The sequence below is a fragment of the Rhinatrema bivittatum genome, chromosome 12 (genome assembly GCF_901001135.1).
Source record: "Rhinatrema bivittatum chromosome 12, aRhiBiv1.1, whole genome shotgun sequence".
Taxonomy (NCBI): domain Eukaryota; kingdom Metazoa; phylum Chordata; class Amphibia; order Gymnophiona; family Rhinatrematidae; genus Rhinatrema; species Rhinatrema bivittatum.
Window position 1 is genome coordinate 31,156,381 of NC_042626.1, and position 15,811 is coordinate 31,172,191.

Sequence of the window (15,811 nt, forward strand, 5' to 3'; positions counted from 1 at the left end):
GCAGCAAATTCCAGAGCTTAATTATGCATTGAGTAAAAAAATATTTTCTCTTATTAGTTTTAAAGGTATCACCTAATACTTCATTGTGTGACCCCCAATCTTTGTACTCTTTGAAAGAGTAATCCGATTAACATATACTCATTCTACTCCAGTCATTATTTTACAGACCTCAGTCATATTTCCCCTCAGCCTTCTCTTCTTCAAGTCTTTCCTCGTAGGAGACTCATACCATCCCTTTTATCATTTTGGTTGCCCTTCTCTTTCTAATTCTGCTATGTCTTTTTTGAGATGTGACCAGAACTGCACACAGTTCTCAAGATGAGGTTGTACCATGGATCAATACAGAGGCATTACGATATTTTGTTTTATTTTCCATTCCTTTCCTAATAACCCTAGTATTCTTATTTGCTTTCTTTGCTGCTGTTGCACATTGAGCAGAAGACTTCAACTTATCAACAGTGACACCTAGGTCCTTTTCCTGATTGGTAACTCCTAATGTGTAACTTTGCATTGTGTAGATATAATTTGGGTTACTCTTCAGTCTCCGTGGTATTCCACTGACTACCTTTCTCCATTTGGGAAAACTGACCATTTACTCCTACCCTCTGATGCTGGTCTTTTAACCATTCATTCATTCATTCATTTATTTGTTTATTTATTTAGACATTTTATATACTTTTGTTCCAAATAAAGATCACAATGGTTTACAAAAGTAACATTCATACTATAAATCAACATTAATGACAGACTATGGCAGTAGTATTCATAAACAGGGATTATTATGACTCTGAATAAATGTTCTAATACATGTTAACTATGGATCTAAGACATCAGGCGAGTTGCACAGGAGTTATAATTTAACACATTTTACACGTTAGTACGTTGTCTTAAGATACTTCCATTCTCTCATTAATTTATTACTCATTCTTCAATTATTATCTCTTGTTCTTCTTGCTATGTCAGTGAAAGCCAAGAAGAGCTCTGCTCCTATCCTACCTTTCATAAGACCTTCCAGCCCTTAGGGAAGGAGTTTATTATTTTAGAGATGAGGTTTCCCCAATAGAGTTGTTTAGAGAAACGAGTCAGTCTGGATGTATGAAAATAAGTCTCTTTATTCAGATAACAGTTATAATCTTTTAAGGCATGTGATTAGCTTATGAAGCATAATAGTTCTCAAATCTTATCTTAATCAAACAGTACATAGCTATAAGTATAAGTATGATAACAATAGTTACTGAAACTATAGCAATCAGATAAATATCTACTAAAGACATTTTTCTTATAAAATAAATTCCTTCTGGTACATATCTTGCTAATACTAGCTAGGGTTCTCTTATGTAGAAATAACTATAATCAGATGCTTACCAATATCATGAAGCAATTAGCCCTGTAATGTCTCTCTTGTGGTGAGAAAAGATTGTTCTCGCTCCTCTCCCCTGTACTGTCCTTATCAGGGGTTTAAATAGACAGAATAGCCAGATGGGGGCTAGTCTGCTCCTAACCGCAATTGTGGTCATTTTTGTCTGCGCCTTTGCCCACAAGGAGACAGGTGGCAGAAGCCTTGAGACTTCATTCTGGGGATTTTATTTCCCCATATTTTAAATTGTCCTTCCAGCTTACTTAGTCCAGTCAGTGGCAGTATTTGATCAAGGCTCGCAATCATTTGATGAAAATCTGGTCACCAGGTGTCATTGTACGGTGACAGTGACCCCTGCCCCCCGCCCTCCCCCCTCATAGGCTGTGAATGCATCCTCTACAGCATGCCCCGATGATCCACAGAGCAGAAGACCTGAGCTGGGGATTGAACCCAGGTCTTTCCACATGACAGTGTACAGAATTGCCACTAAGCCCATCAAATTTGTCAGGCTGCCACATTTTGAAGTGTACAGGGATGTGATTAAGATGACTAGTTCATCACCTCCACTGGCTTCCAGTACTCATGTGGCAAATTCTGACTCCTGATGCTAGCCTTTAGGCTAGGACAAGGGATAGACCCCTATTACCTGATGAACAGGCTGGCTACTTATGTCCCAACTTGTGAGTTGAGACCCTCTCAAGATTGCTGTTTGAGTTTTTCTTTGATAAAGAGAGCGCATCTGTAGAAGCTGAGGAGAAGAGCTTTCATTGGTGGTAGCCCTGACCTCCTGAAATAGCTTACCAAAAGAGAGAAGTCAGGAAATATATTTGTATTACTGCAAATCCATTAAAAAGCCTGCTTATTTGCCAGATATTTTTAGATGTATAAATTAATGATGGCATGATGCCAATGAACGAATATGGTGGGGGAAGAAGTTGGAAGGAGGTGATAAAATAGCGATTTAATCCTTGAATTGGTTTATGGGCTGTTTGATAAGTCCTGTCATTGATGAATTTATTTATTTTTTTTATTAGTCTATAGCTTTGTTTATATATGTAATGATAAACATTTAATTAGAAATTTTTATTAAGAATTGTATTTATATTTTATGAATAGAAATTAGGTAAGAATAGACTTCTTGTACAGAAGGCCTTGGAAAGGATATGTCAGGGTGAGTTGATAAATGTGGCTGGGTTAGTTATATTGCTAGGTATGTGACTATGTATGTTATATGTTTAAATTGCTGCCAGCAACTTGCAGTTGTGATAAACAACAATAAAAAGTAAATACAATAGACAAGCAATAGAAGACTGATCCAATAGTGTTTCAGTCTTGCAAAAAAACCAAAATTGCAGCTATATAACTTAAGATAAGTGATTGGTCATACAAATGATCATGTTGCTTTTTCTGATACTAAGGGCCCGACTTTAAAAGACCCGCGCACGTAAAAAATGGGGGTTACGCGCGTGGCTGGGCTCTGCGCACACCGCACGTATTTTACAAAGGGCCCGGCCACTCGAGTAACCCCTGATACGTGCCAAAGTGCCGGGCCTTTAGAAAGTGGTGGGCCGGGACAGCGCCATTCGACACTGTCCCAGGGAAGCGCACACCGGCAACCGTCCGGCATGCGGAGATTACTTCTGCTCCGGAGGAGCAGATTCTTAGCACTGTTTTCCTTACTGTATTTCCAAAGAAAGCTGCAAGTGAGAAGTATAGGTAACGAAACTGAAATTTTCAGCTCAGTAGTGAAAATGTACCTGTGGTTTGTCAAACCGGGTCAGACAAAATCGGGATTCCATACACTGTGGGGAGATGCCATAGGCAGGGTTGTCAACTCCTGAAAAATGTTTGTACTGATTGTCTCATTATAGCAGTAACACCAACGACAAATGCTGTGTCAAAAGAATGAGAAAAGTTAATATTAACACTGCTGTGAAAGAACCCTTATATAGACAGAAATTCATTTGATAATTAGCCAGTCATAATGGGCACTACTGGCGGAATAATTCCTTCATTGCCTTATATTTAATCATAGGCTATAGTGTATAAAGCACACTCAAAATCCTTTTTTTTTTTTTTTGGTGCAAATAAGTCATATTTTAATCTTAAAGCCGTTCATCTGAGTCCATCTTTGAATCAAAAACTACCCCGACATTAGCTGTGTTTCGCTGATCTGCATAAAGGGGCAGAAGATAGAACAATTAGAAATAATCCATGTAAGTCTTCATGCGCTTGACAATGTTGCCAGATTTTTACACGTTCCTACTGTCATCATTTTGTGTGCTGCTGAACTTACTAGGCAGAGATTAATCTCTCTTTGTGCAGTGGGTGTTTGCCTGAATTGGCAGATTTTGTGGCTATGGTTTCAGTCCCAGCCGTGAATGAGGTTCTGTCATGGGCAGACAAATGTGCTTCTCCTCACTACATGTCAACTTAGCTGTGCTTTCCATCCAGGCCAAGACCAATCCCGCCAGTAATTGCAAACTCAACGGCAGAGGTGGGACAGTTTGCACAGATCTTTGGGCTCTTAAATACTGTTTAGTTGTTGAATGCTGCTGCAACAGGAGATGCTCTTATTTCCCATGATACTACATCTGAGGACAAAAGGCTTATGTGGGAAACCTGAGAGAGACAGGTGTGTGGATGCAACGTGACAGAATCACATACGATGCAGCTTCTGACTCCTGAGTGCTGCAGAACCTTTGAGTGTGAACCCTTGGCATCGGAGAGACAGCCTTGGGCCCAGCTGATGCTCCATGGAAAGACATCATATTCTTGTGATGTTTATACTGAGCAGAAATTATTTTTTCTGATTTTTTTTTGGTAAAAATACAATTTTATTTTATTTTTTTGCTAGTTTTATTGACTCAGTAAATCTGATAGTTGGTAATTCCGAGCAAAGGGGATGGCTTCTTAATTTCTTAGAGTGAGTCAATGTGTCTGTCTCAAAATACCAGTGCCTCCTACTTGCAGCATATTGAAAACTGCAGTGAGAATTACAGGAGTATACCAGGAAAAACAGTCTTTTGTTTGTCTTTTTATAAAGTCATTTTAAAATAACAGACCTAGCAAAACTGAAAAACAAAATCTAGGTCATTGTTTCTCATCCATTTAAGTAGTAAGTACCTCTTTAAACTTCAGCAAATTTTCAGACGTATCCCCTGAGGGACACCCCTGAGGCACATCAAATGTTTTAACATAGTATTCAAAAATTATTTAGACAGATAACTTACAAATTATCAATCTTAATGGCAAGCTTTTCCATATTCAGCCACTTATCCGACTAAATTACAGCCAGATAAGTCGTCATCCTGCTATCATTTAAAAGGCGTTTTGGGGGCATTTCTGAGAGGGGGTTTAGTTATGTGACTCACTTAGCCAGTTTTGAACTACATCTGGCTATGTTAGTCAGATAACATTAGACCTGCTTCAGATCAGGCGTCTAAAGTTATCCGGTCTTAAATAGTAGATAGTCGCGGGCCTCCCAGCCAGATTTCTCCTCCCCTCACCACCACCAAAAAAGTCCCAACTCATCCACTGGCTGGGACTTCCGCCCCACCCCCCACCCCAAATCCCTTGAAATTAAAAAAAAATTAAAAAGATATCAATGCCAACTGGGCCCAGCCCTCCCCTTAAATGGAACAAATAAATTGCTTCCAAACACCTCCTCATGTCGCCGCCCTCCCATCTACCTGGTACCTGAATCATGACCCCCCTCCCCTGTTTTTGTCCCGGGATCACAATATAATGTGTGGGGGAAGGGTGGTGGCATGGGGGGAGTGAGGAGGCAATTTTCTTGCTCCATTTAGTGGGAAAGGAGGGGAAAGTGCCAGGCTAGGTCGGCACCGATATCTTTTTTTTTAATTTTCAAAGTATTGGTGGGGGGTTGGGTGTCCATGCCAGCAGATGAGTTGGGATTTTTGTGGTTGGGGGATGGAGTGGGAATCAGGCTGGGGAGGCCTGTGACTGTATTTTTTTTTTTTTTTTATCTAAGGAGTATTACTTAACCAGATATATATATATATTTTTTAATTTTTTATTTATCAGCTTTTACCATTACAACAAAGATTACTTTGCTTGGAAACATAAGAGTGCATATCACGAGATATTTTTCCAAAATTATAACAATACGGAAGTATACATATATAGAAATACTCTCTTTCTATATGCGGTAATACAGGGGGAAAACCCATAGGTAATGAAAAGGGGAGAAAAAGGAAATATATAATCACGTCAAAACTTCCCTGATATCCATATTTTACCTCATGCACGGTTAATTGCTGTTGGGGGGCCTGCTCTCTGGAACTCAAAAACTGCCTAAGCTGTTCAGGTTTATAAAACACAAAGGTATTACCAGAGGATTTAATGACACATATAGCAGGATAACGTAGTACAAAATTGGCACCTTTTGCCAATGCTTCAGGGCGCAATTGCAAAAATTCCTTGCGGCGTAATTGTGTCCCTCTGGAAAGATGGGGGAAAATACGAATCATATCCCCAAGATAGGTAATATTTATACTTTTGGAATAAAGCTTCATGATTAACCCTCTGTCATATTCAGAATAACAAGGTAACAAACAAAACAGTTTTTTCTGCCACTTCGAATCCAGAACTCTCTAGATAATCTGAAAGGTTATCAAAGTTCCCAGGATCTCCAGTTGGTGAAATCTGAAACTGTGATTGTTTCTGTTGGAGGTATATTATCTTTTTTACTGATGGTATTTGTTCTTCTGGTATCAAAGGGACTTCTTCCATTACTCAGGGAAAATTCAATAATCTTATATTCAATTGACGTAAATAATTTTCCACCGACTCTAGTCTGCGTGTTAGTATAGATTGTTCCTGCATTATAATAACGTTAGAGTCAGTTATTCCTTTCAAATCTTTTTTTATCTCTTTTATGGCTTGGTTTTGTTCTTCTAGTTTCATTTTACAGTCTTTTTCTAGAGAGGCAATTTTCTGGGAGTTATCTTCAACCCTATAGGCCTGTTCGTTGTATCCAGCGGCAAGCCCCGCAATTAGGTCCTAAAGGGACTCCAGCGTTATAACAGCTGGTTTTTTTAATTTCTAGGGGCTTCAAAAAGGTTTTATTTACCTCCACTCCTTCAGAACTTGATGTTATTGCCTTTCCTCCTACTGCTTCTCTCTCTTCTGTCACGGCGGAGGCACCATTAGACCTCTCCCATTCCCCAAGTACGCCGAACAACCCATCTCCTTGGGTCTGACCTGGGGACTCCCTCCCCTGTAGCACCAGCTGGTCGACGGTGTTTGGGTGAAATGCTTCCGGCTTCAACCGCGGCTCTGGAGGTCTCAACAATACATCCCCAGGAGGTGTTGGGGTTCCCTTCCCCCCCCCCCCCCCCCCCATGCCTCCAGCGGGGCTCGGCGTCCTCATCTGTAATATGGGGGAAGCAAACTGCAGGATGGTTCTCTGTCCGGCAGGAACTTGAGGTTCAGATGGGAAAACTCTCAATTTTCCTTTCCTCTTGTGAGGCATCCGTTCAGGGAGCCATTTTGGTTTTCCCCCCAACCAGATATCTTTTGGTAAAATAGTTGTCCAGTCACACAAGACTGGATAAGTTTAGGCTTAAACGGCCATGTTTAAATGCTGGCATATTAGGGTTAAATTTATCTGGCTATATATATCTGGATAACTTTAGGCTGGTATATTCAGCGGAACATTTAGCCTACTGCATGTTGGGCTCACACTTTCCAGAGTGGAATGAGAGGAAAAGAATTGCTCGGTGATCGTAAACATAACATTGCTGCACCCCACAGAAAAACTATAGGGGTTTGACTGCCCCAACCAAATGCTCCTCTGTTCCCAGAAAAATTGGGGTGCCACAGCCCCACCATAACATCTTCCTCCCCTTCTCCACAAAAAAAAAAGGATTTGGCAGTCCCAAAATATCTCTTACAAACAGGGGCTCAGCAGCCTCAAGATAACACATCTTGCCTCTTTCCCCCTCCCCAACAGTTACCTCCACCAGTATGCCCCTGCTGCTCTTTCTCTCTGCTCCTGTAGTCCTCAGTAAGATTAGTCCCCCAGGTCAGAATACCAGCGTGCACAGTCTGAACCCAGAACAGCCCCTCATTCTTCTTGCTCAGTTTGCCCTACCCTCCTATCCCCCTCCCCTTCCCCAAACCTCCTCTTTCTCACTGCCCACGCTATTTCTCTGTCTCATTTTCCACTCTCCCATCAGGCTTATCCTCATACCACACAAAGAACTGCTCCTACCTGCGGTCCATCTTTTTTTTTTCTTTAGGCATCTTTCAAAATAGCAGGCATATGCAGGAGCTTCTGCAGCAGGAAGGGCTCCAGGGGTGGCGAGGGCTTCCAGACACATTGGGGGCTTCAGGGTGGTGCGCAGCTCCTCTAACTGCAACACGTCTCCCACGTCTGTAGCAGACCTGGTGTTCCACGTTTGGGTTGCTTCTGCTGCCTCCTCAGACTGGCTGCCCTCTATCACCAGAAGACAAAAGCAGGAGAGTGCCAGAGCAGCTGTATTCGTCATATAGTGGCCCTGCATATCCCCAGGAGTGCACATACCACATGTTGAGAAATTCTGAACTAGGTTCCAAGAAAATTCAGAATAGCAGATCATATCAACAATTAGTCTCTCTTGCTCCTTTATCATGGATTAAAAACTATCAACTGAAAGAAATTTGGGGAAAAGTACTGCTTATTTTTTTATTTTATTCATAATTCCTCTTTCCTTCATCATTTATATGCACCAACCTCTTCCCTCCCATTTCAGTCCAGATTGCATGCCTGAGTGTTGATTTTTAGAAACCCTCTTTGGCCTGAGAGCTGGAGGGAGATATCTCCCTCAGTACCACTCTGTCTGGCAAGGGTCATCAGAACACATGCGGCCTTGCCACCTCCTTTGCCTTTGTGGTGCCTCCAGACCCTACCAGCTCCAATGTATTGCAAATTCACTAATTTAATTTTAATTTTGTAGTTTTACTACGGAGTTTTTATGTATTCTGTTTGTGTTCTAGGTTAGCCTGAATGATTCTAACAGACGAATATCGGTTCACTGGGCAGGAGAAAAGAGTAATGTGATTTTGGCATTGACCAGAGATAGTCGGAAAGGGCCACTACGTAAGAGCAGTAATGTAAGTACCATCCTGTGATTTTATTATTATTATTATTATTTTTTAGTTTGTTTTACTTTTTTTGGATTGTTGAGGGAAACATTCTGACATCTGTTTCTTATCCACTTGTGGTAATCTTTTTATTCTGTTTTGCAAAGCAACAAACGTTTTGTTTTTTTTAATTTGTTTGCAGTTGAAATGAATAGAACTATTCAAAGCCCCTAATTTAGTTCTCTCTTTATTTCATTCCTGATGTGATGGTAGCGTTTGGAAGCTTTTTCTGCTGCTTTACATACTCCTGTCCTTATGATTCTAAGGATCAGCTGTACTGAAGGTTTTTTTTTTACCTGCACCCCCCAGCCCCCCCATTTTGTGTTTATGGGAAAATTGCTTGGTACATGCGCCCTCAAAGTCTGTTGTGGTGCTACTGCTTTGCTGGTTCTCTGAACATTATGCAGGCATCACAAATGCAGAACAAGCAGCTGAAGAATGACCTTGGATCAAAATTATTAAAAATTGGGTGTGACAGTTTTATAAAATATGCACATTTTATTCTAAAGAGGATAAATGAGAGAGAGAGAGAGAGAGAGATTTATTGGGACCAAAAAGAAGCCACCTTGGAAACAGACATAAAGTGGGAACAGTAGAACAAAAAAATGGGCAAATATACATTTTGAGAAAGCTAAATATGTAAGTTATCTAGCTAAACCTGGATTTGAGCCAAGTAATTCTAAGCTGTTAGAAATCTGGCCCTTTAACCAGCTCAATTTGCAAGATGCACAAATTGAGACACTTAAAAAAAAAAAAAAAAAAAAAAAAAAAGTCAGTCATTCCTTGGGCAGGTTTTTTTAAATTTAACTAGTTAGTCTAATATTCAGCATTAACCAGCTAAATTTACTCTCACACATTCAACTACACAAATGGCTGGCCTTAATGTACCTGCTCAAATTTTCAGCAGGCGGATTTATCCAGATATTCAGATGCAGAATTAGCCAGGTAAATGTGGTTTAATAGTCAGCTAAAACATAACCAGGTAAATTTATTATCTTTACTTGCTTAGCATGCTTTGCATATCGGTACCTTTAATATTTATACCACACAGCTCTGGCATCCACATTTTGTCCTGGAGAAAACGTGATTAATTGCACCAACAGAAGAATTATCCAAAGAAGATGGATGCTCGTTAGTTTTTTTTTTTTTGTCTTCTTGAGTTCTTGTCTTTGGATGTGATCTAGGAGTCTCAAAAGCACATGTATATCATCCTTGGGATAATGCCAGTGATGGTCCAATGAAAGAGGTATCACTGTCAGCAATGAGGCCATCATCAAAATATCTTAATTATCTAACTATCGTATTTTCTAACATAGTTAAGGATCACAATATACTAAAAAAAACCCAAAATGAAAATCACAAAAACATACAGATCAGATACATCCATACAAAGAATAAACAGAATTACCAAACTGCAACAAACGCGCATTAATCCTTATCACACCTTGTTCTAGAATGTCATCATTGGTTCCAAATGCCTGCCTGAAAAACAAGATCTTTAGATACTTTTTAAATGTTTTCAGGCACCTCTCATTCTATACTTCGTCAGGATTGGAGTTCCAGAACTGTGGTTAAGCCACCAAAAAGTTCCTTGCCCATGTTTCTACTAACCAAGCCTGTCCAAGTGAAGGTACATCGAGCACATTTTGCACCTGAGGTCTCTCTGTGCCCTTAAGGGGTTTGTAGATCTTCAAAACCAAACTAAACCAGATTGGACGTATCTCCATTCTTTACACTGTCATCACAAGAGCAGTAAACATGACAGTCATGTGTGTGTTTCTGCAGATTTATTTGTCCGCTGATTATGGAAAATCTTTCAAACGGATATCAGAGAAATTTTCCTTTGGCTCCGAAAATAAAACCGATGTGGCAATTATTCAGTTCTTTCATAGTCCTGCTGACAACAAAAGGGTAAGCAATAAAATATGTGTGTTTATACGGTGTTCTTTTGTCCTAATTCACAGTCACTTACATTTTATTCAGATATGGTAATAGATTCTGGAAATCTGACAACTTCTACAAAGATATAAACATTCTTAAGAGTTACATACCAGGTTCTAAGAAATTTCTCCATATGGTAGAAATTTCTCAGGATTTTTGAAACATGAGAGGCGATTCTCACTCTGGTTGGCACCAACAGTGTTTTACAGGCAGGCAGGCTAAGTCAGTCTTACCTATGCATGATGATATGGGTATTGCCCTGGATGTGATGGCTCACATCCGCATGCTGCCGCACGCATGTTATAAAATCCAGGGTCGGCACACACAAGGGGGTACACACTTGTGCACCTTGTGCGAGCCGAGCCCTAGGAGAGCCCCGGTGGCTTTCCCCGTTCCCTTCAAGGCCGCTCTGAAATCGGAGCGGCCTCGGAGGGAACTTTTCTTCCGCTCCCCCCCCACCTTCCCCTTCCCTTCCCCTATCTAACCCAGCCCTACCTAAATTCCCCCCTCCCCCCCACCTTGTTTAACTTTTTACGCCTGCCTCTGTCAGGCGTATCTTGCACGTGCCGGTGCACCATCCCCCGGCACAGCCGCTGTGCCGGAGGCCTCTGTCCCGCCCCTGGATCGACGCCACGCCCACCACCCCGCCCCCTTCCCACCCCTTTTTCAAAGCCCCGGGGCATACGCGCGTGCAGGGGGCAGGCTTACGTGGTTACCCTTTGAAAATCTACCCCATTATGGGCACTTGCATGCCGAAGCCCCCCTCCTCCCCACAGTCTCTCTACATCAGTGGAGCGAATCTGATATGACTTGTGGTGCTCTTGTCTCCACTTCAGTTGCCAGGCTCCCTCAGGAGCTAAGGTTTGTTTGTTTATTTTTTTTACATTTTTCTAACTAGAATTGTTCTACAGCTTCCCCAACTTGAATTTGGGGTGGGGAAAAAGGCATGGTGGTTCTAAAAGTTTTTTTGCTTGTTTTTGAAATAAACAATTTTGCTTTTGGGCAGGGTCCATTTTCCTGCAATGGCTGACAAAAAAAAAAAAAAAGTCACAGGTTCAGATGGTGCCCTGTCTGTAACAGAAAAATGTCTATTACTGACCACAACTAGGAGTGTATTTGGTATATAGGGACTGAATATGATTTTGAAAATTGTGTAATATGTTAACATTGGTGTTCGCTAAAAAAAAAAAAAAGAGCAGACAACAAAAAAAACCAAAACTAAGGAAAAACAGTTTTTAGTCCATGCCAGAGAGATCCAGACATGTGGTTAGGATGAGATTGCGGCTTGAAAAAGGGGTAATGCCTCAGTGGGTAGGTTCTTCAGGAGAGTAAAGCTGGAGTAAACTGGCGCTGCTCCTACAACTAGGCCACTTCTGGGAAGGCCCTGCTTCCTAGTGGAATGTAGGTCGAGACCCACCAGAACCGTCACCCAGAGTGCCCCCAAGACTTGGTCTCTCTAATGGACTGGTCTGACAGGACTAAAGGAAAGGAAATTAACAGGTAAGTTTGCATTTCGCCTTTTTTTTTTTTTTTTTTTGTGGATTTCTGTTCATTTCATCTATTTGAAAACTAAATAAGCATCAAAAGGAGGAGGAGTAAAACAGGGAAGGGAAGAAAAACAAAAGGAAAATAAAGGGCTAGATTCCCTCCATTCCCCCTCCAAAACAGCTCATTGCTGCTGAAATGTTAAAACTTGAAACCCCTGCCAAGCCTTCTCCTGGGTCCCCCCCATTCCCCCAGATTTCTCTTATCACTTTTGAGGGTCTCCCAAGTCCAAATGGGGTTAGGCGTAATGCTACTAATTATAATAATGTGTAATATAAGATATTACCTGCCTTCATGTATCTGTGCTCCGCTAAACTGATAAGGCTGTTCCCTGCATTATCCCTCCTGATGCAGCCCTACAGTGGCGTAGCTAGGCAATTTGGCGCCCGGGGCAAGAGACTTCTTCGCCGCCCCCTCCCTCCATCAATGATTTGCATTGAAATCGGTGCTATTTTTCTGCAGAGCCAGGCGTTTTGGCGCCCCCCTTAGACCCGGCACATATGCTCAGTGTGCATGGAGTTTATACAGTGTCTAATTAGCATGCATGGCTGTTATTACACCCCGTACTTCCACAAGTTTTTGCAGGATGCGCACAAAAAAAAAATCCACGCAGAAAAATCAGCAGTCTTATTACATTGGCCTGTCAGATAGCAGCATCACCCCGCCCCCATTAGACCTTCTGAAAGATAAGAGAAACACGATAGTGGCGCATGTGATCACCGTGGAAGTCTCCAAGATCCCAGTCCAGCTCAGTTCACAGATATACTGATTTCCCTGCTGCCGGCGGCTAACACACAACATTCAGTGTCTGACCTGCACTCAGTACGCGGTGCTGCAGGGGCCCTCCACGGCCACACGCCTTCTTCCTGTACCACCCCCCTTTCCTTTTGGCCACTACAAAGAGGAGTGCAGTTCTGCAACAACGCTGCTGGACTCCTCTCGTTTGACTAACAGGGAAAGCTCCCAAAAGAAAGGCGGCGCCACCACCGCCTCAGTCAAAACAGAAACCAAGCTCGAATGAGCTTCCGCCCGCCGCGGTCTACTCCAAGCAAGTCCACTTGCCGTCTCCCGGGAAACACCTCTGACTGCCGGCCGGCTCCGCCAATCAGAGGGCAGCAGCAGCGAAGACAGATGAGAGACTGCCGCCAATAGGGAACACGCGCAAGCGAGGTTGGGGAGGCTTCGCGGCCAGTTTTTCTCGGCTATAATCTGCGCATGCCGGCAACGGGAACGATTGGGGTTCCTTCCAGTTGTACGTGACGAGCTATGATAAACTGCTGCCACGAGGTGGTGCGCAAGGGAATGGAAAAAGTTGGTCCGAGAGCGTAACAGGAGCTTTGTGATTCCTAGAGCGTATCCCTCACGCGTTTTGGCGCCCCCTTAGACCCGGCGCCCGGGGCGGCCGCCCACCCCTCGCTACGCCACTGCAGCCTTGGCTAAACACAGTCCTATGTTGGGGGACTGCATATTTTTTGAACTTTTGTCTCTGATGGCACTTTTTTTGAATAAAGCAAATTTTCATCTGAATCCTTAAAGCAGCTTACACGTTTATTCTGTATATCGACTGTTACACCTGTCAACCCACTCTGTACTTTGTGACTATGTATGTTACTCTCCATATATACAGTTCTTCCATAATAGGGTACTGCTCTGCACCCACCCCAAGTTTCTTCCAAAATTGGTGTCAGCTGGTATAGAAATTGAAATGAACTATAAGTCAAGCTATTGTATTACCCATGGTCTGTCCAAGACCATATGCCCACGAAAGGGAAAAAATTCCTTCATTCATTAGATGGCAAGTATCTTGGCTTATTACAGAAATGGAACTCAGCTGCATTGCCAGGCCTTGCAACTATTCATCTCTTATGATCCTAACCATTTGAGCATAGGAGTTGCCAAATGCACATTGTTCAACTGGTTAGTAGACTTTATCGCACATTATGAGCTTGCTGGCCTCCAGATTACAGAATCCATTAAGGCTCATCAAGTGAGAGCCATGACTGCATCAGTGGCTTATCTAGGAGCTGTATCTATCAAGGACACCTCCAAAGCTGCAATCTGGTTATTGGCATACACCTTTACATCCCATTACTCTCTGAACAGTCTATCAAAAAGTGACAGTAAATCAGGATAAGCAATTTTGCATAGCCTGTTCATCCAGTAGTCCATTCTCCACAGTGGCATCCGTGTTGCTTATTCAGTAAATGCTCACTGCAACTCTCAGCTTGGGATTTCCTATGTGTAATGGCTAATTTAGCCCTGCTTGTCAAAGGAGAATGTAAATTTGCTTGCCCTAACCAGTTGTTCTGTAGTCAGCAGGATAAATTAGCCAGGCTTAATACTTGCCCACGTCCCTGGACAGTTGACTACCTTTCTAAAGCTTAGCTATAAATCAGCTAAGGGGCTCACAACATAATGCTTGTGCAGGAACTCCACACAGTAAAGCAAAAGCTCTATGAGATGCCATCAGATTTATTTTTATTTATTTAGGGATTTTTATATACCGCAGTACATGTGCATTGGCTAAGTCATCCTGCTTTTTATGGAGAACACAGTTTATGGTAAACAAACATGCATTTCATGCACCTCATGGCTCCCCCTGCAATGAATTCAAGAGATCTTAATTGTTTCCAGGAAATTCTTCTGCCGGAAAGTCTTAGATGCCAATGGAAAACATTCTCCATATGTTGCTAACAGAATTGAGAAAATAATGTTGGCCGCTCCTAATACAGATGCCAATGTGAAGTCACTTTGTTGACATCCTGCAGGCCACCAGTAGCACTTTTAAAGCTTAAAGAGTGAGAGTGGGAATGAGTGGGCATTGCTTCTGTCCTTTACAATATGCTGGGCCCCATGGATGTGGTAAATAGGGGCCAGAGAGATCCCCAGACCTGGAAAATTTTAATAAGGGAGTGGGGATAGACGTGGTTCAGGTAGGCCCGGGCTCCAGGCTAGATTTTTACTGATAGGGTTGGGGAACAGAAAGGGCCTGGGTAGGCCCAAGACCTGGGTTTCTTTTTGCTGGGTGGAGGGATAGAGGACCTGAGGGAGACACATTTTTTTGTGAGCAAAAAGGAAAAGACAATTTTCAAGTATTGTCATGAAGCAATTTTTGGTTCCATTTGCAACAAACCAAAATGGCCTCATTCATCCCATTTAGCACACTTATTAAAAACTAATGTACATCCCCTTCCAGCGACAGGTAAGCAACTTTGCTTTCTCAATTTCTTTTTGACAATTGTCTAAGAAGGAATGCTTTTCCTGACCACTGCTGTTCTTTTCAGCTTCCATTTTCCTTTTCTCCTGTCTAGTAGGCTTTTTTGTTTTCTCAATTTTTTCTTTATCATAATGGATTTTCAAGCTCTGTGGGCTTTCAGTATATGTGCATTGAAGTGGATGGACTATAAAGATCATGCTTGGATTTCTGTTCAAAGTTTTGATTTTGTTCATTTTGGTTCTGTTTTTATGAACGAGATGGCAATCAAAATTTTTTTGCTTTCTCTGGCAGCAGGTCATATAGCTGGCTGAAAGATCTACTCAGATACTACCTGGCATAAATAGCTCTGAACCTACCTAACAAAAAAGTTTGGTCTAGCTGTAATTTCTCGGAAACCTGAGGATAAGGCCTGTTTGTATGAGAGGCAAATGTCAGGCACGAAGTGTCATTGAACTTCGAAGGACTTGAACCATTTGACCCATGTGTTGAGCAACCAACCTAACACAGGAGAATAGGCACCTTTTCATGGTAGAACAGACATGTTTATAAGGTTAAAAACTGACTTTTTGTATCTAATATCCTCTTTTATATGTTCCTTTTAT

The 15,811-nt window shown here is 42.0% G+C and overlaps 1 protein-coding gene across 1 annotated transcript in view; it reads left to right on the plus strand.

Annotated features, from left to right (window-relative positions):
• SORL1 (sortilin related receptor 1) overlaps positions 1 to 15,811 on the plus strand; it is a 180,604-nt gene that overhangs the window by 19,939 nt on the left and 144,854 nt on the right. Inside the window, exons 2-3 of the mRNA XM_029573496.1 lie at positions 8,360 to 8,476; positions 10,292 to 10,417. Coding sequence (XP_029429356.1) covers positions 8,360 to 8,476; positions 10,292 to 10,417 — 243 coding nt within the window. The remainder of the gene's footprint in view (positions 1 to 8,359; positions 8,477 to 10,291; positions 10,418 to 15,811) is intronic.